Raw genomic sequence first — 23,155 nt, forward strand, 5'->3', positions numbered from 1 at the left:
TATTATTTAAGTGCATTCAATGTGCTGGATGGCACATCTAAACTATATCATTGAGGTGCATTATTGTGACATGTGACACTTCTTAGGTGAATAGTGGAAGATGTCTCTTTTATCAAATACGACATCATTTTCATCAATAAAAACAATGTAAGTTTGATTGGCAGCATCGAAGTAAATGCAACCTTATCATTATGGCAGATCTAAACTAGCTTTCTCCTGGATGCTTGTTTTGTGTTTAGTCTGCCTTTTGCTAATAGAGAATAAAGGAGAGGAATTTAGAGGGAAGCAATGGTCATATTTCTTAGTGATCCTGCCATTCTCAATCTCCAGGAAGCTTTTAGAGTAACATACTTGGAAGTAAATCTGGGGATGCAGAATGTGCCATGGCCTGACCGACCATATCCGTACCAAGGTTGGTAGTGTGGGAGGCCACCGAGCCGAGGATAGAGACAAGAAAAGACGACCAGACGTGTGGTTCACCATTGGCTGCCACCATTGACCGGCAGTCACCGAGCGTTGTCGCTGCCATCGTCTTCACGGTAGGTAATGCAGCTCAATCCCAACCTGCAGTGAGATCATCTCTCTTGTCAATGTCGAGATGGACGGGAAAGTTTATTTTATGAAAGGTTTACTATAATTGAGATGTTCCTTCTTGTCCTTTTTTTTATTTTTAAAAGGGTAACAACATATATTAATTTCTTTTTGATAGATTAAGCTGTTGGAATTGATAAATAATTACTCGATTCAATTCTTAAAATAATATAATTATTTTATGATATCTTCAAGAAAAGAAAACTATATTCTTGACTAGGAATAAGGAGAGACGGACGGGTCTCCAACCAGTGTGTTGAATCATATCTCAAACAAAAGCAATCCTATTTGTTATAATCTTTCATGTTGTTGGGGTCTTTTTTGTGGCTTCGAAATTATCTATCTATTTTATCTCTATAAATTTTAATATATTTTTTTATTTTTTATTTTGTATGTATATTAAATTTAGATTACGAGTATAAACCAAAATCTCTATATAAACATCATATTGCGACGACTGAGATATAACAGCATAAACATATATATCATCACATATTATATTACGTACGTTGCTGACAGAGGAAGGCACATGACGTTTACCTCAGTCCGCCTTCTTATCCGTTATCTATTACTGTTACCCAATAACTTCTTGCAACGAGAATAAGTATACGTATAGGAAACTACATAATAGAGCAGGACTGACAAGGCTCCTGCTCGACGATGATCTTGTAGCCGTCAACCTCGCGACAGGGACGGCAGGCGGCGGACGGCGGGGGGCCGTCGCAGACCCAGCCGCAGGAGCAGCAGCGGCGGCACCCGTTGCGTGGCTCGAAGCAGGGGCACGGTTGGTAGCAGCAGTTGGGCCACCCCGGGGGTGGGAAAGCACATACAGGCGGCTTCACCCCGCACCCCGGCAACGGGACTGGTTTGGGCCTACATGGTGGCGGCGACGGGACGTCGCAGATCCAGCCGCAGGTGCAGCAGCGGCGGCATCCGTTGCTTGGCTCGAAGCAGGGGCACGGTTGGTAGCAGCAGACGGGCCACGCCGGGGGCGGGAAAACACACACGGGTAGCTTCACCACCACCTCAGGCGGCGGCGGCGGTTTATTGGGCTTTTGTTTTCCGTCCGTGGGAGGATTAGGAGGTGGGGGTTTCGGCTTGATCTGGACACATATGATCACCTTGCAGGCGAGGCAGCGAAGCTTCTTGATGAAGCAGTCAGGGTTGAAGGGGCCGGATACTGTGATGGTGTTCTTCTTCTCGTCGTAGACGATTGATTCGATGTTGAACCGGTCTCCAACACAACGACCAATTTCCACACAAATTAGTCAGCAAAAAGAGAGAGAGAGCGAGAGAGAGAGGGAGAGAGAGGGAGAAGGTAGCTTACTTTGGAGCTTGCACAGAGCTTTCTTGATCTTCTTGGAGCAGGTGCAGCAGTGCAGGTCCACCGTGATAAGTACCGTGGCGATCTGTTGTGTCAAGGCGAGCAAGAAAAGCACAAGCAAACAGACATGAATCAGTTTTGGCTTCCATGAACAAAAGTTTCAGCCTTCTTTTTCTTGCACGGTGGAGCTTTTGACTCGGTAGAAAAGTCAATGAATGTCGAAGAACATCATGTTGAATCCAAAGTCCAAGAAAATCTAAACCAAGCAGAGAAATTTTATCTAAAAGAAGAAGGGTCAAATCCACAAGACCGATCTGTTTTTGGTCATCCGGATTGCATGATGTGAGTTATCCAATTAATAAAGAACACGTCAAAGAAAAACACAGCATGAAGTTGACCAACACATAAAGATCCATGGCTGACAATAAATTCATCTTTATCCAGACAATTAGCTCACCACAGTGAAGACAGATTTTTAAGAGAGAGAGAGAGAGAGAGAGAGAGAGAGAGAGAGAGAGAGAGAGAGAGATGAACACCTCTGCCATCTCTCGAAGGTTAAGACCCCAAGCTGGTTGAGAAGCGGATAACCAAAGGCTCCCTCTATATAGGCAGTCGACGAGTCACCAATACAGTGACTGATCATTAATTGTATACTAAGGCCGGTAGCACTCAATCATTATATAGATTTTTATTTTTATTTTTATTTTTAAAAGGGTTACAACATATATTAATTTTTTTTATAATAGATTAAGCTGTTGGAATTGATAAATAATTACTCAATTCAATTCTTAAAATAATTATATTATTTTATGATATTTTCAAGAAAAGAAATTTATATTCTCGATAAGGAAAAGGAGAACGACGGGTCTCCAACCGGTATTATGGCGTTATCACATCTCAAGTCGATGACGAAAGAAATCACGTGACACAACTGCATCCACCATTTTCTACTGTATTTACTTTCTCGGTGGCCTCTTTTTCTCCGCCCACACATTCCAAATTTGTCATGTGAGTTTGTTGGCCATCCATCCTCATTTCCTTCACCATCGATCACTTCTTTATCGTTCTTCTTTTTGTCTCCATTTTCTTTTACTTCACCTTTCTTCGTTTCGTCTCCATCTTCTACTTCTTCACCTTTCTTCGTTTCGTCTCCATCTTCTACTTCTTCACCTTCCTTCTCCCCATCTCCACCTTCCCTTTATTTCATCCCCATCTGCTTCCCCTTCCTTCTTTTTATCTCCATCAACTTCTATTTCACCTTCCTTTTTTTCCTCCCCCTCCTCTTTGATTTCGTCTTCCTTCTCTTCCTCGCCATCCTCTTCTGCTTCACCTTCCTTCTTTTCTTCACCACCCTCTTCTAAAACATGGTCATCTTCCTTCACATGCTTCTTGCCTTTGCTTTTCTCCTGTCCATCGGTCGGTGTCCGTTTCTTTGGTTTGCTTCTTCCCTTGCACTGGCCGCATGTAGCTGTGCCTTCTTCAGTCATTTCAACTGCATTGAAAGCTATGTTATATATTAGCTACCAGATAGTGAGTGGACGCCGGAAATAATGCAAAAAGGACATTGCCAGCGACCAATCGGCGCATTTATAGCTATAGATCACTGAAGCTACTAACAATAGATAAAATGCAAATTACCACAAAAAAAAAAAAACAATGGCAAAATATATTATTCTGCACAAATTGTAAAAGGAAACAAAATCAAAACAACGAATGGTATGAGAATTCAACATCAAAGGCCAAAATCAACAGGAGCAAAAACAGGAGTAACACGAGCCGTAAAAACCCTACTTCCATCTCTAGCAAGAAAGCGTCTGTCAAACGTCGCACCAATGTGTAGCACCAAATACATACCCATTAGTCGGTGGGATAGATCCTGAACCCAACAAAAAAGTAAATGTAACCACGCTAAAGAGCACAGGAGTATGTTCTTCATAACCCCAGAAACACACACCCCATAAAGCAGGCAACTTTACGGCATCGAGCATCTGATACCAGGTTCTACGATCACCAACAGTCGGAATTACCTTCTAAATCGATCCAAAACTTTCGAAACAAGTTTCCAGAACCATTAAGAATCACGAAATAGCAAGAAGGCGAACATCCATGGGCAATTCACGGAACCCTAGCTGGATCGAGCCAATTTTATCTCGTTCGGAAGAGGCATCCCAAGTATGGTACGAAATTTAAGCCACGACGAGATTGGTGTCGAAGAAGAAACGTACCTGATGGAGATCACAGCGCTTCGAGCGATCGAAACGTGGCAAATAGAGAGAAGAGGAGGACAAGCCCTTCGCGTAATCGGAAAGGTCACCTTTTCTGCCCTCTTCCCCGCCCGGCTTAATAGTTCGGATCACCTGTTCCATCCAATGCAGAATACAGTGTACTCTCCATGCAAAGGCATGGGTACCACCACTTCGAGACGGAGGCAGCACCCTAGAACAGTGTTTCCTGATTTGGAGTATACAGGCAGTGTCCTTACCGGACCCCAAACCCGAGTTCAATGTGGTTTCGCGGCCGCGGTCATTGGCCGATTACCTCCGCCTTGAAATGATGCGGATCCTCTCCATGATGCACCTTTAAATGGAAACCGTTCAAGTCCCCTTACCATGTGGCTATCCACTGAGACTAGCCCAACCTTTCCATATGTGGGGTCCCCTGTGTATGCTGGAACCGCATTGGCATTGGAGGGGATCCTTGGGTGTCCTCGGAAGAACCCAACGGTGCCGCCATCCCAGAGTACTTCCACATGGCATGACACGGAGATTCACTTGTCCCAATGTGTCGTTACCCGTTTCTGGCCCTATGCGGAAGAAACGTGCCTCCTAATTGGCGGCAGGCATGCAGGGCGCTTGGGTCCACCTCTCCATAAGAGGGGCAAACGTGTCGCCTTATAGTTCAGTAGAATGTTCCAAGCACAACTTATAGTTCTCATTTATGACTATTCTAATATAATTCTGACTTGTTGTGCAGGTAAATCCTTACAAAACACTTTTGCTTTCTATGATTAAAGCATATATTAGGTTTATTTCCTAACAACTTCAGCTTTTAGAACATGTGATATTTGGATATCAGAGCAAATCATGAGTTAGAATACATGATGGATGGATGGATGGATGTTGGTGATGTTTAGATCAACCCGACTTGATTCAAGTTGTAGAAGAAATCTACTGTGATTGGAGAGTAGGTTCGAATATTTGCTTGATAGTTAAGGAAGCTCGTACCCTTCTTCTATGATCGACTCGTATGATAAACGAGACTGGATGGATTTTTCGATGCGATCTCTCCGACACTTAAGTTAATAATGAACAAAATTTTTTTTAGTAAAATAATAACTGACTTTAATAACTATAACCAGATAAATTACTGTATTCTACAACCATAATTTATGTTTGTCCGCTCAAGTTAAATTTGATTCATTAACTTTGTCCCCATTCAACGTTTCGTATGGATCTAAACTAGATCCTAAAAGTGCATTAATGTGCCAGATGGCACTTCTTAGGTGAATATTGGAGGATGTCTCTTCTATCAAATATCTATTTCAGACACCTTTTTCACCAATAAAAAAAATATCATCAACTCCTGAAGTTTGTCATCTTGATTTGTAGCATTAAAGTAGATGTAACTTATACTCTTGTTAAGAAACATGAGACGAATGAGTATCCCATTGTCGTATCCTAATCAAATTACAAAAGCAATCATATGTTATATGATCTCGGAGTCACTCGATAGGATAACAATCTTTTTGTTAGTTGAGGGGTTTATAAATCTATTCTGTTTTATGGTTTCAAAATTACCTATTTATCTGTATGAAATTTATATATATATATTTTTTGTGTGTATATTAAGTTTAGATTTCAAGTATAAACAAAAATCACTATATATATATATATATATATATATATATATATATATATATATATATATATATATATATATATATATAAAATCACCGAACATCATATTGCGACGACTGAGATATAACAGCATAAAATATATCATCACATATTATATTACGTACATTACTGACAGAGGAAGTCACGTGACGTTTACCTCAGTCCACGTTCTTATCCGTTAACTATCACTGTTACGCAATAACATCATGCAACGAGAATAACGGTACGTATAGTAAATTACATAATAGAGCAGGACTGACAAGGCTCCTGCTCGACGATGATCTTGCAGCCGTCAACCTCGCAACCGGGACGGCAGGCGGCGGACGGCGGGGCGCCGTTGCAGACCCAGCCGCAGGAGCAGCAGCGGCGGCACCCGTTGAGTGGCTCGAAGCAGGGGCACGGTTGGCGGCAGCAGTTGGGCCACCCCAGGGGCGGGAAAAAACACACGGGCGGCCTCACCCCGGCCTCCGGCAACGGGACTGGCTTGGGCCTCGGTTGTGGCAGCGACGGGACGTCGCAGATCCAGCCGCAGGTGCAGCAGCGGCGGCATCCGTTTCTTGGCTCGAAGCAGGGGCACGGTTGGTAGCAGCAGACGGGCCACCCCGGGGGCGGGAAAACACACACGGGTAGCTTCACCACCACCTCAGGCGGCGGCGGCGGCGGTTTTTCGGGCTTTGGCGGCGGCGGCGGTTCGGGCTTTGGTGGTTGGGCCTTGGGAGGAGGAGGAGGTGGGGGTTTCGGCTTGATCTGGACGTCTTTGATCACCTTGCAGGCGAGGCAGCGAAGCTTCTTGATGAAGCACTCAGGGTTGAAGGGGCCGGATACTGTGACGGTGTTGTTCTTCTCGTCGTAGACGATTGATTGGATGTTGAACCGGTCTCCAACACACCGACCAATTTCCACACAAATTTGTCAGCACCATGAGAGAGAGAGAGAGAGAGAGACGGAGAAGGTAGCTTACTTTGGAGCTTGCACAGTGCTTTCTTGATCTTCTTGGAGCAGGTGCGGCAGTGCAAGTCAACCTTGATAATTACCGTGGCGATCTGTTGTGTCAAGGCGTGCAAGAAAAGCACAAGCAAACAGACATGAATCAGTTTTGGCTTCCATGAACAATAGTTTCAGCCTTCATTTTCTTGTGTTGTGGAGCTTTTGACTCGGTAGAAAAGTCAATGAATGCTGAAGAACATCATGTTGATTCCAAAGTCCAAGAAAATCTAAACCAAGCAGAGAAATTTAGAATGGTCAAATCCACAAGACCGATCGATATCCTATTTGTTTTTGGTCATCCGGATTGCATGATGTGAGTTATCCAATTAATAAAGAACACATCAAAGGAAAAAAAAAAAAGAGGAGCTGATTAACTCATGAAACACAGCATGAAGTTGACCAATTCATAAAGATCCATGCCTGACAATAAATCCATATATGTCCAGACAATTAGTTCACCAAACACACACAGAGAGAGAGAGAGAGAGATGAACACCTCTGCCATCTCTCGAAAGTTTTGAGATCCCAAGCTGGGGGAGAAGCGGATACCAAGCGGCTCCCTATATAGATGCAGTTGACGGGCCACCAACACAATGACTATGATCAAGAACAAAGCTTTTCTTATATCTACCCTCGCACGATTCATAGCCATGTTTAAAGCACCCTTAACTTCGCGAGTGCTGCTTCCGGTGGTTGGAACGTCACAAGTCACACGAAGAAGGCATGTGTGGTGCAGCTGAGCGTTCTCAATGTGCATTATCTACGGCACTGTTTATCGAGTCCGGAAAATGACCCAATCCATCGTCCTTTGAGAGATGGATATTATTTTGGTGACTCAAATTCTCTGCTTTTTCGGGTTGCAGAAGAAGGAGTTTAACTCGACATAGAGAAGAAATCGTACCCAAGTCTGGACAAGAAGCGCTTTTCTTGCTTGCACTTCCACTGCTCGTATCTGATGATTGGTGGCCTCAACCAAACTTCCCAATTAAAGAGGGTACCACAAAGCAATCTTCACATGCAAGAAAAGATACTTTAGTACATGGAGATAATTAAGAGGGTAAAATGAACTGTCACCTAAAACCATCACCATTTTGTTTCTTTAGTGTGGACAAGGAAAGGATGGTGGTCCTCAAAGATAAACATGACATTCCGGATGATGCTTCGATCCTCTCCACACCTTCCTCAAACCTTTTAATCATTGCCAACGTTTATTTTGTGTAAGCCAAACACATTGGTCATACAGAGTAATGTAAGTATTTTACAGAACAAATAACTGATACTTCCTCCACAGTAAATAAAAGAAGCAGTGCTTGTTTCTTGATCTTGAAAGAACCATACCCATGCTCGAGCATTTGAGATATAAAGGTCATCAGGCACCATGGATTTAGGAGATCATGGACTAAGCTTAAGCTGTAAGGATCATGATGCACCATGGATAAAGAAAGGAAGAAGGAGGCCACTGATTCCAATGATCATTGAGATGATAAGACTGCTGAATGGCCAACCAAGGTTGCAGAAATGAGCCAAATATTTCTCCTTTAACAATATGATCAATGTGAGGCTGCTAAGAAGGCACTTTTGTGTCTTGCAAGTGGGTCAATGGACAAAATTAAATTAGCTGACCTGCTAGTGCGAGACTATGTAATTACTAATTAGCAAGTGTGTGATCATGCACTCAACAAAGAATCATTGATGTATTTATTAGTGAGGGTGTTCGAGATGACAAGTAGGTAGACTGGCCTGGGAGGGGCCTTCATGGTTGTTCATCTTAGAGAGAGAGAGAGAGAGAGAGAGAGAGAGAGCTTTTTGTGGCACTATACCTAAAACACCAAACTTGTATGACTAACAACCATGAATCACCTAAGAGTGCATTGCTGAAGCATCCTGCTGTTCGACCTCTAGGAAAAGAAAGACACCTAAAGTACACTTGTTGAAACAGCATATGAGCCTCTCCTAAAAGAGTTCTTTAAATTTTCTTCCACTCATGCCAATCAATCAGCAAGAGGATCATCTTTGACTGGCTTGAGCCACATCAACTAATACTAGATATAATTTCTGTATTTAAACCTATTTTGTTCATCCAAAATTTTAACCTACAGCTTTTCCACTGCAGAGACAATATCAGAAAACATTTAAACATTGTTGTACGTTTATAATCTTTCTACTACAAAGGATGGTGAACCGGAAGAACACGAGGATACTCGTGATTCTGAAACTTTTTATTTCACGGATAGAAGGGAAGCTTCCTGCGCCCTCATTCCCAATGACACATGGATTCTTGCAAGATTATAAGAAAGCAGAATACCTGAAAGAGTCGGAGAAATCATCCATCACTGAAAAATCGAATTGGATTCTTCAAATCAGTATCTTTTTCTTGGATTAGAGGACTTGAATCCGAAGAAGCTTAGAAGGCGAAAACGATGAGATCGACTTCGTAACGAGATGAGAAGTTGGAGGTTGAACTGTAGGTTTTGGCATACGATTCAGGTTTAACAAAAGCAAGTAAAAGGGCATTTTTGTAAATTAGAACCCCCCCCCCCCCCAGCGCAACTGAATCGACTCGACGCAACCAATTCATTCAACCCAAATTGAAATTTTGGATACGAGTAGCAAATAGGAGTTTAATGTTTAGAGCCTATTCTTACTATTCACAATCCCTTAAAAATTAATAAAAATAATACTTTATTATTCATAACTCCCTCTAATTTTATTTTTGTCCTATTTTTTATTTTTATTTTTGTCATCTTTTTTATTTTTTATTATTCATAACTCCCTCTTTTTTATTTTTTATTTTTCCTCTAATTTTTTATTTTCATTACTGTTTAGAGCCTGTGTACACTATTGTCATATTCAAGGTTCTTAATATGAGTTTGTAAATAACTATATATATATATAATTAATAAAATGTTGGAGGGATATATATGTGATTTTGAAACTTTGAAAGGTAAATATGTAAAAAAAACTCCATTAGAAAAAAAACAGTGTTAGAAAATCCTCCCTGATTTGAACTTCCTGCAAATGACAATATGGTAAAATTTGATGTGGCTTGTGATAGATATATCCCAACATGCTGCAAGCTTCAGTTGCTCTGACTGTAGTGAAAGAAACATGACATGTTTAGAAACTAAACTCTTCTTCACACCTCAAGTATCAAATACATAGTCGAACAACTCAGCATGACATGACAATAGAATCAACAATTAGAAATACAGGAGGGCATACACAACATAAGAACAATGTAATAAAAGATGCCTCAAAGCAGCAAACTGCTCTTAGATTCTTGTAGAGTAGATCAAAAAAGAGTCCTCTCTTTTTGGATGGGCTATAGGTTAGAAATGTTTTACTGAAATTATATGAGAACAGTCCTGTGAGAAACAGTACAGTTGAATTGTAGGAGCTATAAACCAAATGAAATTTTGCTGATGATGGTTATTCACTGATTACACTGATGACTTTTCCTTTCGGCGTATGTATAAGTAACCAAGAAACGATTACTGCGATAGACTCAAGATATACATAATATTCATGTACTCTGACCCACCTTATTCAAGATCAAGCAAATTAAGTGTAACAGATACAACACAGTGCTGTGAAGGCTTACAAGCATATAAGCTTTTGAACTATCCGAGACTCGATAACTTACAGAAGCCATTAATTGAAATAATTTATGCTAGAGCTGAATTAAACAACAGTAGGCTCTTCTTGCTGGCCCAACTTTTTCTTTACCATATCATACACCCCATCCACCTTTACCGGGTCAACCTTGAATAAACCATGGGCATCCGATTTGTTAGCAATGTTGCCCTTGTATATTTCTTGCACCAGCGTCTCCTGCATTTTGAGATAATGACTGGGCAGCAATGTATTTTGACAGCAAAATTCTTGCTCCTGATAACATGAAAATGAAGCTGTTATCTAAACACCATATAAAGACAAGTTGTAAACATGTTTTTCAGAAGTCCCAAACCAACAATTTATACTTAATTCTAACATATGGCTTGCATAAAGAAATCTCTGAAGGACTCACTGGTCTAGGTGTTAGACAAGATGTTAATTGTCCTATTACAAGATCTCAGAACAAAAATATCCTTAGAAGCTATCTGCATTGAGTAATTGGAAGGGCTCGCTACTTTATAATTCCAAGCATGATATTTACAAGCAGCTTAGGTTTCAAGAAAGATGTTATTTCACCTGATCTATATCAAACTACAAGATTGTGTATACATGACCAACAAACTGAACAAAGAAAGTGTTAACAGGAACAGGAAAGTTGGTCTTACAGTTTCACTGAGTAATTCTGTACCAGGGAGTCCAGTGATATCCCATTCATCAAATGATCTTGCAGAAATCTGTCCTGTAGCTGTTGAAAGTGAGTCCTTACCACCAGAATCTAGCCCAGTGGCGCCTTTTATTTTGTAGTTATCGATAGTGTTCCTCAGGCTTCCATCATTTTCCCCTTTTTCTTTGTTCAAAGGCCGATTTGCTTTTTGCACTAGTTTGCTACCACTAAGAACCTGAGTGTTCTCTTTGGAATTTTGTGTGCTTGCCTCTAGTTCCCTTTTCTGCTTCTGTTCTGTGTATGCTTTTGCCTCTGCCAGTGTGCGGCACCCAGCAGCTTGACATTCCTGGCAGTTAAATCTAGGCCAGCTAAAAACTAAAATCATATAATTGACGTAACGTATTCATAACAAACATCAGTAGTGCAAAGAAGTTCTACTTGCTATCTTAAGTAATGATCGGTTTAGGGTGGGTTGGTGCTCTTATTTTCCATAAAACCAAGGTGGCATTAGAAAAGAAGTTACACTTAACTGTAGATGAGAAACTAGGAGCTGTATGGATTTCACTTAATTGTGTGAAAAATTTCAGGATAGAAGTTACACATTTTGCAGTGAAAAGATAAAAAAGAAAAAGGTAGAAGTAAAACCATGGGGCAGGAAAGAAATCTTCCTTTATTTTCTTTTTCTTTTTTTTTGTCGTGAGGACCATTTGACTTCTTTCAATCAGGAAGGATCATTTGCCAATTTACAAAAGCTAGCAAGACAAGAATGCTTAACAAAAAGCAATTGACAGTTACATAAACACAGAAAAATAATGCACCTGTAGCTCTTGAATTCTTCTTCGAATTTTCCGCTCCTCAATGACACTCTTAACTAAGTCCTCATGCTCTTCTTGAGATAGAAAGCGCAGAAAGACCTTGAAATGGTTATATATTTCCCTGTCTTCGTTTGAGAGCTCCTTTTCTAATGGATTTGGATAAAGTAAATTTCTTTCTAGTATAAAATCCTTTCTTCGCTTCCTTTCATCAAGTCTATCAGAATGATTATAGCACAATGATCACTCTTTGAAAGTGGTCAACAAATAGAATGATATTTTTCTCTTAAGCATAGAAGAATGTCATACAAAAGTCATTTGAAAAGCAACAGCTTTATGTTCTGTAGACATCCGACACAATGATAAAATACTACCAAATGTCTTCTGTTATCAAATATGCATAATGTTGCAATATTAGTCAGGATATTTGGATACCCATTGCAAATGTTCACTTTATTAAATAAACAAGGACTCAAAATTGTTGTCTGTGAAATACTAAAGTAATTCATTCATCTTGCTTCCTATTGCCCTTACATTTGTGATCACTGCATATTGAACGCACCATTGTATCTATCATATATCCATTCTTTTCCAAAAACCATCATAAAATAATTCGAAGAACACCATCACAAACTTTTCATATTAAAATAAAGAATCAGAGAAGTCAAGTTTTCAGTAAGCATAAAACTATATTGGTAGTCCTCATTATGGTTTCAAATACCAGCCGAACTGGTATATACTGATTACTGTTTACTGTTTACTGTTTACTAGCCTAAGCAAGGACCAATGTAGGACCATATACTTGGCATTATTTTTTATTCATTTCTCTCCCTAGCTTTTATTAGATGACTCATAAACAGTCAGTGCAGTCGCATGCAATCTTTTTTGTTTTATAAAATTACCAAAATTTTATTCCACCAATAATCAGATTCTCCTATTTTTGAATTTTGTTAAATAAATTCCAAGCACTGTCATGTATCCTTGATCTAAAGAGAATCTGTATAATCTATAATGAATCATATACAGCAGTAAATTCATCATTAGACACAAACCTTGACAAATATATACGAAGCACCCGCAGCTTCAGTTCACGCTCGGTTTCTGAGTCATTTTCCTTAAACTCCATATCAGCCAATGACTGCTCTGCATCATTGTCATATTCAGGATCAAATTCTTGTCTCTTGGGATTATAGCCACTCTCAGTTATAGAAGGTCCTTCATCTCCTGAACATTTAGGCTTTTTTACACCAATGGTCCTATCCGCATAAGAATCTGCCAATTAATTTTGAATTAGGATATGCTTTTTAGCGTTCAAGAAACATAAGCACCTGAACATTAGATGCTTTAAGAAATAATGATCCACAAACTTTGTACCTAAAAGCATGTGTACTACTACTTGATCAAGCAACAAGCATCTTGTGACAATACTTAGCTTCAAGTTTCAGAACCTTAAAAATCATGTTTTACATTTTTATCCAAACAATTTCAAGCAGATAATCAGCAAAAAATTCCAGGGGCTAAAGTCCAGAGATATGCACCAATTTTTAACAAAGATCAATTTAAGCTGAGGGCATTTAATGTATATATGCAAAATAAACTTCAGTTTTAGATGGAAGTCAAAATGAGAATTCAAAAAGAAACATGTATGCTCTGCTAATGTACAACCTTCTACTTTAGGTCCATCAGAATTATCCTTGAGTTGTCCCACATTTGAAGCCGTCTTACTTGCACCTGCAAGAAAATTCAAACAATTCCATGTAAATGTTACAACTTACAACTAATAGAAATAAATTTGGATGCAAAACATTTTAGTATTTTGTCCACGTTTAGCTCCTTCAGCAACTAAGAACCAAGAGCATAACAACATCTAGAGAAAAGTAACTTAAAATTACCTGCAGCTAGGTTTGAGGGTGTTCGATTTGTTGAACCTTCATCTAAATCTTCAACCCTATGATGTACACACACACACACACAAGCGCAGAGAGAGAGAGAGAGAGAGGTTTCAGAAAGATCTTGAGAGAGGACAAAAGAAAAGGCTTATATCGGAACACATACTTGACCCTTGCAGGTGAGAATGGAGACTCTTCCTTTAGTGTGACATCACCAAGCAGTGAAGTACCTGTAATATTAAACAGTAAAGGCACAAGATTAGACTTAGCACACATTGGCATCCAACAGATAGTGGCAAGCACATGAACTCAAGATTGATGGCTTGATGAAAAATGGTCTAAAAAAATTCCAGAACTGTGACCTTTATGACAATGAAGAGTAGTTAAAAGTTAAAACGACAACCTCAAACTTTTAGATGACATTAAAAAGCTTTGTGGTAGAGCACTTCATTAAGAGAAATGGTTTCAACAACCAAACAGGTATAACATCCTAAAGAGGCAAAAACCATTATCAAGGAACCAAAACCAGGCAGCATGGATTATCACGTTAATGCTTGCCATGAAGATGCTAAAAGAAACTGGTGCCCGTATCTGTCAAGGCTTACTGCCAAATTTGCGATTCCATAGGTAATTGATGAGGAATAACTAAACCAACTCCAGCAAAATACACAACCACTAATTGTGCTGCCTTCTACAAAAGCTAATTAAGACATAATGTAGCTAAGTTTTAGTCCAGGTTAGATTTAGGATTGCTTTGGGCTTGAATACAATGTTGTTTTAATAATATTAATGTAGAGTCAACCTTTTCCGCTTCTTGTAGTTTCCCTTATCTTTTGACCTAATATCATGTTTCTTTGTTATTGAACAAAGACAAGTGCTATAAACGGAGCCAGGACACTAATCGGGGAAGGGATCATTTTAGGTGCTAATCATAATTAAAATGTTAAATTATACAGAGTTAAAAACTAAAAGCAATAAATTTAAAACAAATCTCATGAAGCAAATTTCAAGTAAACAATAAACGATAAATGTAAGAGATGAATTATTATAATAAAAGGAGGGGAATATAGCAAAGAAAATTTCAGGGGCTTAAGACCACTTGAGCTTCCTGAAGTAATCCGAATGGTTCAAGTTAATGATTTCTCAGGTTTACATAAATCTTAATTGATTAATAACATGTTTACCCTCAAGAGAAAATGAAAACTGATACTGCTGCACAAACTTTAAGATGCAGAAACATTTATTACATTGATACATGTTTACATTTACTAAATTATTGCATAAGAAACAGGATGTGTCTTTTTTTTTTTGACATTTGAAAGTCTGGCAGTTGACTAATGTGGAAGCATAGCAACATAATACTCTTTCCATTCCATAAACCCGAATGTTAGCTAGATCAAATAAGGGTAACTTAGGAGTTTAAATATGGAGCTTTGATTGGTTTTGCAATTTGACTAAGATTATAATTTGTTTTGACAACTAGATGACTTCAAGTAAGAACAGGATTATGTTTTTGAATTTCGTAATGCCCATTCACATGTGTAAATTCTCCAATGATTCCCTCCACTCTGGCCGATCAATGCTTCTTAGTAGCATCCATCATGGGGTGTATTGCAGATGAAGAGGTAGTGTCATCACCAAAAGGGGAGATAGGTAGGGGAGCATCCATCATGGAGTGTATTGCAGATGAAGAGGTAATGTCAAAACCAAAAGGGGAGGTAGGCAGGGGCCGTCCAAATTTTCTGATACCCTTATTATATTTTTCTGATTATCAAATATTGTCTTTTTTCATGGTTTTTAAGTAATTAATTGATGCTAGATGATAGCACTAAATTAATTCATTACTGTAGTAGAGTTTATAACAATCACCTGTCTTTTCTCTTGTTGACCTTCAAGTCCAAGTAAGAAATATTTAATCTTTCTGCTTACAAAATTTACATTTTTTAAAATTTTGTTTAGCCTTTGAATCATTCCATGCCTTTTCTCATCATGATCCTCTGAATCTGACCATCTTTTTGAGAATATATATTTGAAATTTTGAACCCTTCACTTTTTATAACATAAGTGCTCCTTTCATATGTTTTGGTTTCCATAACATATATTATGGTTTCCATGAACTGATCTACAAATTTCTGATCACCTAATTGTAATTTCCAGGGATTAATTGTAAATTGATTATATCTTATGACTTTAAATCCAATTTAGATGATCTTGGATTCTTTTTGAAATATCGAACCTTCCAAGTTGTGACATGATAAAATTCTAACATGACGTGCCTATCTAATTCGTATTTCTTATGATAGCTATCCCTCGCATAATAAATATATACATATATGATATATGTATATATTAATTGCATATTATCTTTTAATGCATATTGTAGTTTCTTTGGATATTGTTATAGGAATCTTTTGATAAACAAGTTTGATGTATTAGAATGTGAAGTGATGTAGAATGACATCTGCAAGACGTGACATGTACGCATATGAATGGATATGTTTCTCTCGATTATTATATTAAGTGACTCCCAAAATAGGCCAATGGAACATCAGACATGACCACAAACGGTTCTACATGTCTGTAAAGAAGACATGTTTTGACATTGACAAGTAAAGTAATACTCCGTTCTAATTTTGTTTGAAGGTGTGATATCAAGTAATCTCTCCTGTCTATATGAGGGTCGTTTCACCCGAATAAAATTCAGGGTCTCATCCCTAGCCAGGCCAACCACTGATAGGTGTCACTTTGCATGATAATAATGCAATGTTTCTTATCATGCATAATTATTTTTGAATCAACTTCATGTTGATCTCTTATTTCAGTCAGTGCTCTTATCATGCATAATGATGATAACATCATTAATGTTGTAATTTAATTGCATGCCACATTATAAGATTTGTTGGCTTCCGTTGCTTATGTTTAGATAACTTTATTGAGCTGAAAATGTTCCTAACTGAACAACAAGATCTGAATTTCTAGTGAACTTATGGTGCAAAAACAACTAACATCTACACTTGATTGTGCACCTCAGTTAAAGAATGGGAAAAAGCATGTTTAAGATAACTAATTTGTTCAGAGAAATAAAAACCGACCTTTCTTGCCCTCAACTTGTACCTTAGCCATCGCAAGAAGTTCCTTTCTATTCTTACCATTGACACGAGACATGTCCTGAGTGTGATTCAGCAACCAACAGAACATGAGAGTTTTGACATTGTAAAATGAGTATCAACAAACATGAAAATGAAATGAAAAAAGATATTGGGGACACCGCAGTACTGGAAGAGGATAGCAAGGTGAGTTCAAGTACGATGAGGTATAATGATCAATGCACAGAGCCTTGCTCTTGGTACCAACATGCTCTGCAACTTCTGCCCAGTTCCCCAGGCTGTACATCTCAATCCCCTAAAGGTAACCCAAAAAATTATAGATCAAATTGAGTAAGGCTAAGAGTCCAAAGCATTTAGGTAGACAAAAGATAGATGGTACCTCCAAAAGTAATATTTCCTCGTCCGCATTCCAATCTGGACAAATAAGAGGGAAAGACAAGTTGTCCTGATGAAAAAAATTGACATTTGATTAGCATCTATCAGAGTAGATAAATCCATCTCTGCAGAGACATCAAAATAAAACAGGTCTGACAAAATTAGTGGAAGAATTTATTTAAACAGTTAATTATATATTAGCATTAAAAAAAAGAAATCAGGGTGATGAAATCTTCTTAAGTCTTGTTTGATATCTGGATTTTTTTATTTTTTCAGATAGAAATGTCATATAGACTTCTCATTGCCATTTTTATTTTTCTTTTGAGACAAAAAATATACAAAATATATAAATATCAAACAACTTAAAATTCCATCTCACCCCTCTCTTTTCTCTCTCTCTCTCTTCTATCTAAAAAGTGAGAGACTGTGTAGTCTCACTCAAAGTCTATAATATTGCATATATACATATAAAAAAGGATAACATTTGACTGTCACACAAATAAGAAATGCAACATTGATAGAATCATACTTGGGTGAGTTGATATTGTTAGTTTTGAGCGATAAAAGAATTTAACTAGTTGTTTTCAGTTGTTCAACCAATATGACAGTTTTGCAAACAGAAGAGAGTTACACAAAAGAATAGATTTAAAACCAATGTGTTTGCTAAAAACAATAATTGTGTATTTGAAAAATTGGCAAAATATGAGGAAGTTATTAACTGAACATCCTTTTGAAAAGATGTAGAACTTGTTGGGATTAATATTTTATAATAATAAATAGAACCATGAACAATACCTTAATCCACACTAAACAAAAGTAACAGGGAAATTAGACCTACAGAGGTCATCAATAACTCATTAAGGAGGTTACATCATATCCTATAGTGGTCAGAAATGGGAATTAGACCTGAGGAAAAAGATTCTTATATCAAAAGAGGTAAGGATGAGAAAACATAAGACCATCTGACTATAAGTATAAACAACATTAAAAAATTATAGAAAATAACAAGGCTCGGTGATCATGATAAATAACAAGTTTAGGAAAAACAAAGTGTATATAATAATGTTTTCTAAAAGAAGAAACAGCTAATGTAATGTGAAATTAGCTCAAATCCAGAACCCTCAATAATAAGAAGGGCTATCTGATGACTTTCTTCCAACTTAAAGATATCACTATTGTAGTTTAACAAGGCCTTATGTTCTAATTATGCTTTTACTCAGACAATGCTTCAACTTATTATTACCTCCTGCATATAAAAATTGACATGTATTTAGCAAAATAATAATTTCATCACTTTTGACAACAGCACATTTTTGGCAAGTTTGAACCATCTATTTAGCATTAACAGAACTCCAAAATTAATTTCGTATCAGCTTTCTCAGAAGAACAAAGGTCAGACTTTTCTGTAGGACTTTTAAGTACCATTTCACTCTTCCTCGTAAAAAGAAACAGACCCACTCAACAGTCTCGAAACCTAAGGTGTATTTTTAATTATTACTGTCTGCCCTCTCACAGTCGATGTTGGTACATACCAAATTGAATATCTGTCAGTTCAAATATAACTTGATGGCAAAATAAAGCCCCACTCACATAATTAACTCAGCTTCCAGGAAGACCACTTAGTAAAAATTTCATACTAATTTTTTTATAAAAAAAGAGAAGATACATCCAACCTGAAGCCTAAGGAACTTGAAACTTTCCACATTTAAGGAGCAAAAATTGTTATATCATATTAAAGATCATGAACAAGTTAAGGATGAAATAGTAGTGTTTGTACCAACCATAACTCTATATGGATGGTTGCTTTTGTGTGGAGTGACTTCAGCACCAACAGAGAAGCACTCCACACATAGATCAAAGTCAGGACATTTTGTGCACTTGATACGAATCTTCCCTGAAATGTCTTTGTTGCAATAGTTGCAGTGATACAAAGCCTTTTTCCCTTCATTGGCTCCTGGACCTGCCTCAATAAAATTACTCATAAAGGCTGCCATGAGATAGGATGCATAAAAGAAAGGGGTGACACTTGAGATTTATTTTCATGGAGTGTGTGTGGCATTGTTTAATTGGTCCTCTTTTGTTTGAACGGTACTAGTAGATTCTCAGAATGTAGGAAGAAAAAAGTTATCGTTTCCACTAGTCCAGCATCTGACCTACCAGTGTTCACTAAAATTCATGGTACTGATTCCCAAATTTCAAATTTGTACCTGGATATCTAATATGAATAATCCAAATAATAATAGTTCTCACTGAATCTAGTTTAATAACATTTAATTTCTAAAGACAAAGTGCTATTATGACTCCTATAATATAATTAGAGACAAACACAGTTTTCCTCAAAAAAAATCTATGCTGATGTGTTGATGTTCATTCTTCTATCAAGCAGTAATTTTTCATCTTACGTTATCCGCAGTTTCATGCTCATATATAGTAACTCCAAATTCTGCGGTAATATCATCTCAAAGACTCCATAACACCAAAAGTTGGCTCACACAGGAAAAATAACACCAGAACACTACCCTAGTCAGATTAGCAAACAACATCTGATTTTGGAAGTTGGAACAATGATGGTGTAACTCCAAATATAATGGGTATTTACCTTATTGAAAGGAATCATACAGTTCTGTTAAACCATAAAGAAGCTGTACACATGGCATTAGAATCTTAAAAAATAAAAGAAAAATCCATAACAAATATCCAGTATTGGTTGTTTGTTTGAGATTGCACAAAATAAAAGTAATTAAAGCATAGTCTGATGGTATATCTTTTTTTGCTATTGATTCTCGGCTTCTTTAGAAACATCTTTCTCTAGTTGGACCTCGCTCTCAATCTTGGAACATATGTCTTACCTTTTTGTTGCATTAGTTTCTAAAACATGACCGAACATGTTTTCAGATATACTAACCTCCCTTCCATTGAGCACTCCTTAAAAGTTTTTACACAGTCATTACCACCATAAGCATGAAACCATTGCCAAAGCTCATGGTTTGCTTTGTGAATCCTTCTCCACAGTCCACATTGCCTCCAATGAGTTTGAAAATCCATCATTTGATCTTGCTTATGGGCAAGATGAAACATGGTTAGCATAAAAATGGAATAATGGCTAGTTTAGAAGGATACCTGAAATTATCACATGGATTAAAGAAGGTCCACATTGTATGTTTCAGACTTGATAAGTAACTTTTACCATGTTGTAGCTTGGAGCCCTTTTACCATGAAAATAATATACTTTTCATCAAAAATATCAGCACGGACCATAATAACCAGATTTAGAGGACCAACATTTTTCCTGTCATTTAACATCAGCAACTCAAATTTTCACCAGTCATTTTTCCTAGTCAATTTTAGCATCAACTATGCTTTCTGATTTCCCATGACAGTTTAACATTTGATAATATGCTGCAACCAAATTCCTTTCTTAAATCATTCACTGTCACAATTATTTGATAATTTCATTTTTCTTTAAAAATAGGTCCAACTGTCCATATTTCAGCTTCAACTTTCAGCTAGCAATAATTGGCTTTGTATCTATTAGTCAACTTCCTTTTACCAAGAAAATAAACCTTCGAGTAACTGCAAGCAATTATTGTGTCTTAAAGAAAATTCCACAAGAGTCTGTATACTTAGAGGTACGATTGTGTAAATTGACCCTCCCTAAACCCCACATTTATGGGAGCTTTATGTACTGTGTCACGGACGGTTGTTGCATGCTCATAACACTTTCGTCAACGGATTGTTCGTCGTTTCTGTTTTATTTGCACAGTTGTTTGGCACTGTGTTATGCCTTGTTTTTGTGTGTTTTTGCTGGGTTTTTGTAAGCAGAAGTAGTTTATGAAGCTGTGCAACAATCACTTGCTATACTAGACAAAATTGCCCCAAAATAACCCAATTTTCATGTATTGCGACCTATTTTTTGCAGTCAGTGGTGCAATGCAAAACATCAGCTATCTCAGACTCTTGGAACCACCCGGGTGGCACAGGGCAAGATGGGGCTTTGGGGCATTGTTGGGCTTTGTTTGGATAAACAAGTTTACATGCAAAGTGTGAGTGGGCTTACCTTACACACCAACACCTAGTTGAGCAATCGTTTTTGGACTTACGGTTCTTCTTTTGCCTTCTAAAGTTCTTGTTTTTCATTCCTCTCTTTTTTCTCTTTGTACACCATGTATTTGTTGAATTGCTTATATGCTTCCCCTTTCAACGATATATTGAGACTTGTTCGCCGCTCGTTTTATGAAATCTAATTAACTTTCTTTTTGCAGGTTCTTCAGGTCCTATACGAGATTGCTCTTAGGCTGACTCTTTGCGAATGGATATCGTAAGAGCACCTCACAACTTAGGCAATTCCAGCTAAGTCTATAACACTTGACTAAAGAAAATTCCACGAGCTAGTTTCTTCTTCATGTAGCTTAGATGAACTTTAAGTTCCCAAATGAGAAACACCTCATGTAAATAAAAGGGTAAAAGATTAAGAACACCTTGCATCAATGAAAAACAGGTTTTAAAGACTATTAAAATCTTTTCTTTTTTTTTTGCATTTGAAGGTTGAAATGCATCTCAAAAGAAATACAGTGTCCTGACTAAAAAAAATTGTCACAAAAAACTTTTGTAACTTAATCTAAAACATGCATATAGGAAAAGAACCTGCAGTTATTGTTTCCAGAGCTTCCCCACTTGAAGCAACCCTCCTTCTCTTTGATCTGCAAAATGAAAAGTGTTAATACATTCAACAATAAAAGAGAAAAGATAACATCACATATGGTAATACATATTCATCTACATGCGACATAGATATTCAAGAACACTGAAACAGCCCTTGAAAATGTTCTCTCATGTGGCACAAAGCATACGTGCTAAGCATAACAAGTTCATGTCCATCCTTTTCCTGTTTCAGAGCAACAAAAAATTGAAAGACCAAGAGCTCAATTGTCCTAAATGTCCTGTTATTCCTCTATGCTCTATGCGTTCTTAACAGTAAACAACTTAGGGACTTACTTGACACAACTATTATGCCATTTATTCTCCTCCTCTTTTATCTCTCTGATGAATGTTGTAATGAACATGAACTATGATCTAATCCCCAGTTTTTTGTACTCCAGTGCAAGCATATGTTGTTTACATTCTTTAAGTTTACACGATTTCCACAAATTCAGATTCTCCCAACATGTCTATCAGCATGAGTACGCCACCGCTTCTTTTCTAAATCCCTATCTTCTTTCTTTCTTTTCTTTAAAGATTGATTAGCAAAAACAGGGAAACAATTAGATCCCATCAAATTCTTCGAAAAAAGAAAAACAAAAAAAGGAAAAAAGGGAATTCTGTTAAAGAAGACATCAAAGAATTCCCTCCGACGAGTGGCGGATCTCGTGTTACCTCTGATTGGTTTCGTCATCGCCGGAATTGGGCACGGCGCGGGAGCGCCCCATCGCGGCTCGGAGCCGGAGAGGAGGAACCGCACAAAACCCTAATGACGGGTGTGGAGAGGGTTCGTCGTCCGGGTCAGTGGAGGAGAGGAGAGGGATAGGATGTGGAATCTCTCAAGGGAACTTCTTCCTGACTCCTTCCGGCAGCGTACGAGAATCCGAATGGGGCGCAGAATACCATGGTGGCGACGGTGGTCGGCCCGAGAGGCGTCCGGCCCGGTCGAGCAGCGAGCGGCGTTAGACTTCCTGGAATGGCACCGGGGCGATCCGACGGTGGAGCGGCTGAAGTCATCAGGTAATGGACGGTGTAAGATCACCCGGCGTTCTTTAGTCGATGGATGGCGAGAAGAAGGAAGCATTTAATTCCTGATTTACTAAACTTAAATTTAAAACGTAATTACGAAAATATTTAAGATTATATATATATATATGATTATATATATATATATATATATATATATATATATCGAAA

The 23,155-nt window shown here is 37.9% G+C and overlaps 3 protein-coding genes across 5 annotated transcripts; all 3 read right to left on the reverse strand.

Annotated features, from left to right (window-relative positions):
• Positions 1-1,049: 1,049 nt before the first annotated feature.
• Positions 1,050-2,518, reverse strand: LOC135610932 (protein PYRICULARIA ORYZAE RESISTANCE 21-like). Its single transcript, XM_065106038.1, has 3 exons — positions 2,452-2,518; positions 1,919-2,000; positions 1,050-1,825 (listed from the first exon to the last, which is right to left on the reverse strand). Exons 1-3 carry the CDS (start codon positions 2,458-2,460, stop codon positions 1,212-1,214), a joined length of 705 nt encoding a protein of 234 aa, XP_064962110.1. The 5' UTR covers positions 2,461-2,518; the 3' UTR covers positions 1,050-1,211.
• A 3,378-nt stretch (positions 2,519-5,896) lies between these two features.
• LOC135610931 (protein PYRICULARIA ORYZAE RESISTANCE 21-like) lies at positions 5,897-9,137 on the reverse strand. Its single transcript, XM_065106037.1, has 5 exons — positions 9,104-9,137; positions 7,886-7,986; positions 7,295-7,807; positions 6,773-6,854; positions 5,897-6,689 (listed from the first exon to the last, which is right to left on the reverse strand). The coding sequence occupies exons 3-5, from the start codon at positions 7,553-7,555 to the stop codon at positions 6,049-6,051; spliced, it is 984 nt and encodes a 327-aa protein (XP_064962109.1). The 5' UTR covers positions 7,556-7,807; positions 7,886-7,986; positions 9,104-9,137; the 3' UTR covers positions 5,897-6,048.
• Positions 9,138-10,267: 1,130 nt separating this feature from the next.
• Positions 10,268-22,984, reverse strand: LOC135610930 (transcriptional adapter ADA2-like). 3 transcript variants are annotated; one of them, XM_065106034.1, is made up of 13 exons: positions 22,634-22,984; positions 21,905-21,960; positions 19,042-19,220; positions 17,265-17,330; positions 17,055-17,180; positions 16,871-16,946; positions 13,945-14,008; positions 13,782-13,837; positions 13,555-13,620; positions 12,942-13,161; positions 11,896-12,106; positions 11,079-11,423; positions 10,268-10,686 (listed from the first exon to the last, which is right to left on the reverse strand). In XM_065106034.1, the coding sequence occupies exons 1-13, from the start codon at positions 22,684-22,686 to the stop codon at positions 10,480-10,482; spliced, it is 1,725 nt and encodes a 574-aa protein (XP_064962106.1). In that variant the 5' UTR covers positions 22,687-22,984; the 3' UTR covers positions 10,268-10,479. The 3 variants fall into 3 exon arrangements, with proteins under 3 accessions (XP_064962106.1, XP_064962107.1, XP_064962108.1); XM_065106035.1 differs by lacking the exons at positions 19,042-19,220; positions 22,634-22,984 and adding an exon at positions 18,099-18,166 and having other exon boundaries at positions 21,905-21,921; XM_065106036.1 differs by lacking the exons at positions 21,905-21,960; positions 22,634-22,984 and adding an exon at positions 20,166-20,500.
• Positions 22,985-23,155: the final 171 nt, after the last annotated feature.

This window comes from Musa acuminata, chromosome BXJ2-4 (genome assembly GCF_036884655.1).
Source record: "Musa acuminata AAA Group cultivar baxijiao chromosome BXJ2-4, Cavendish_Baxijiao_AAA, whole genome shotgun sequence".
NCBI lineage: Eukaryota > Viridiplantae > Streptophyta > Magnoliopsida > Zingiberales > Musaceae > Musa > Musa acuminata.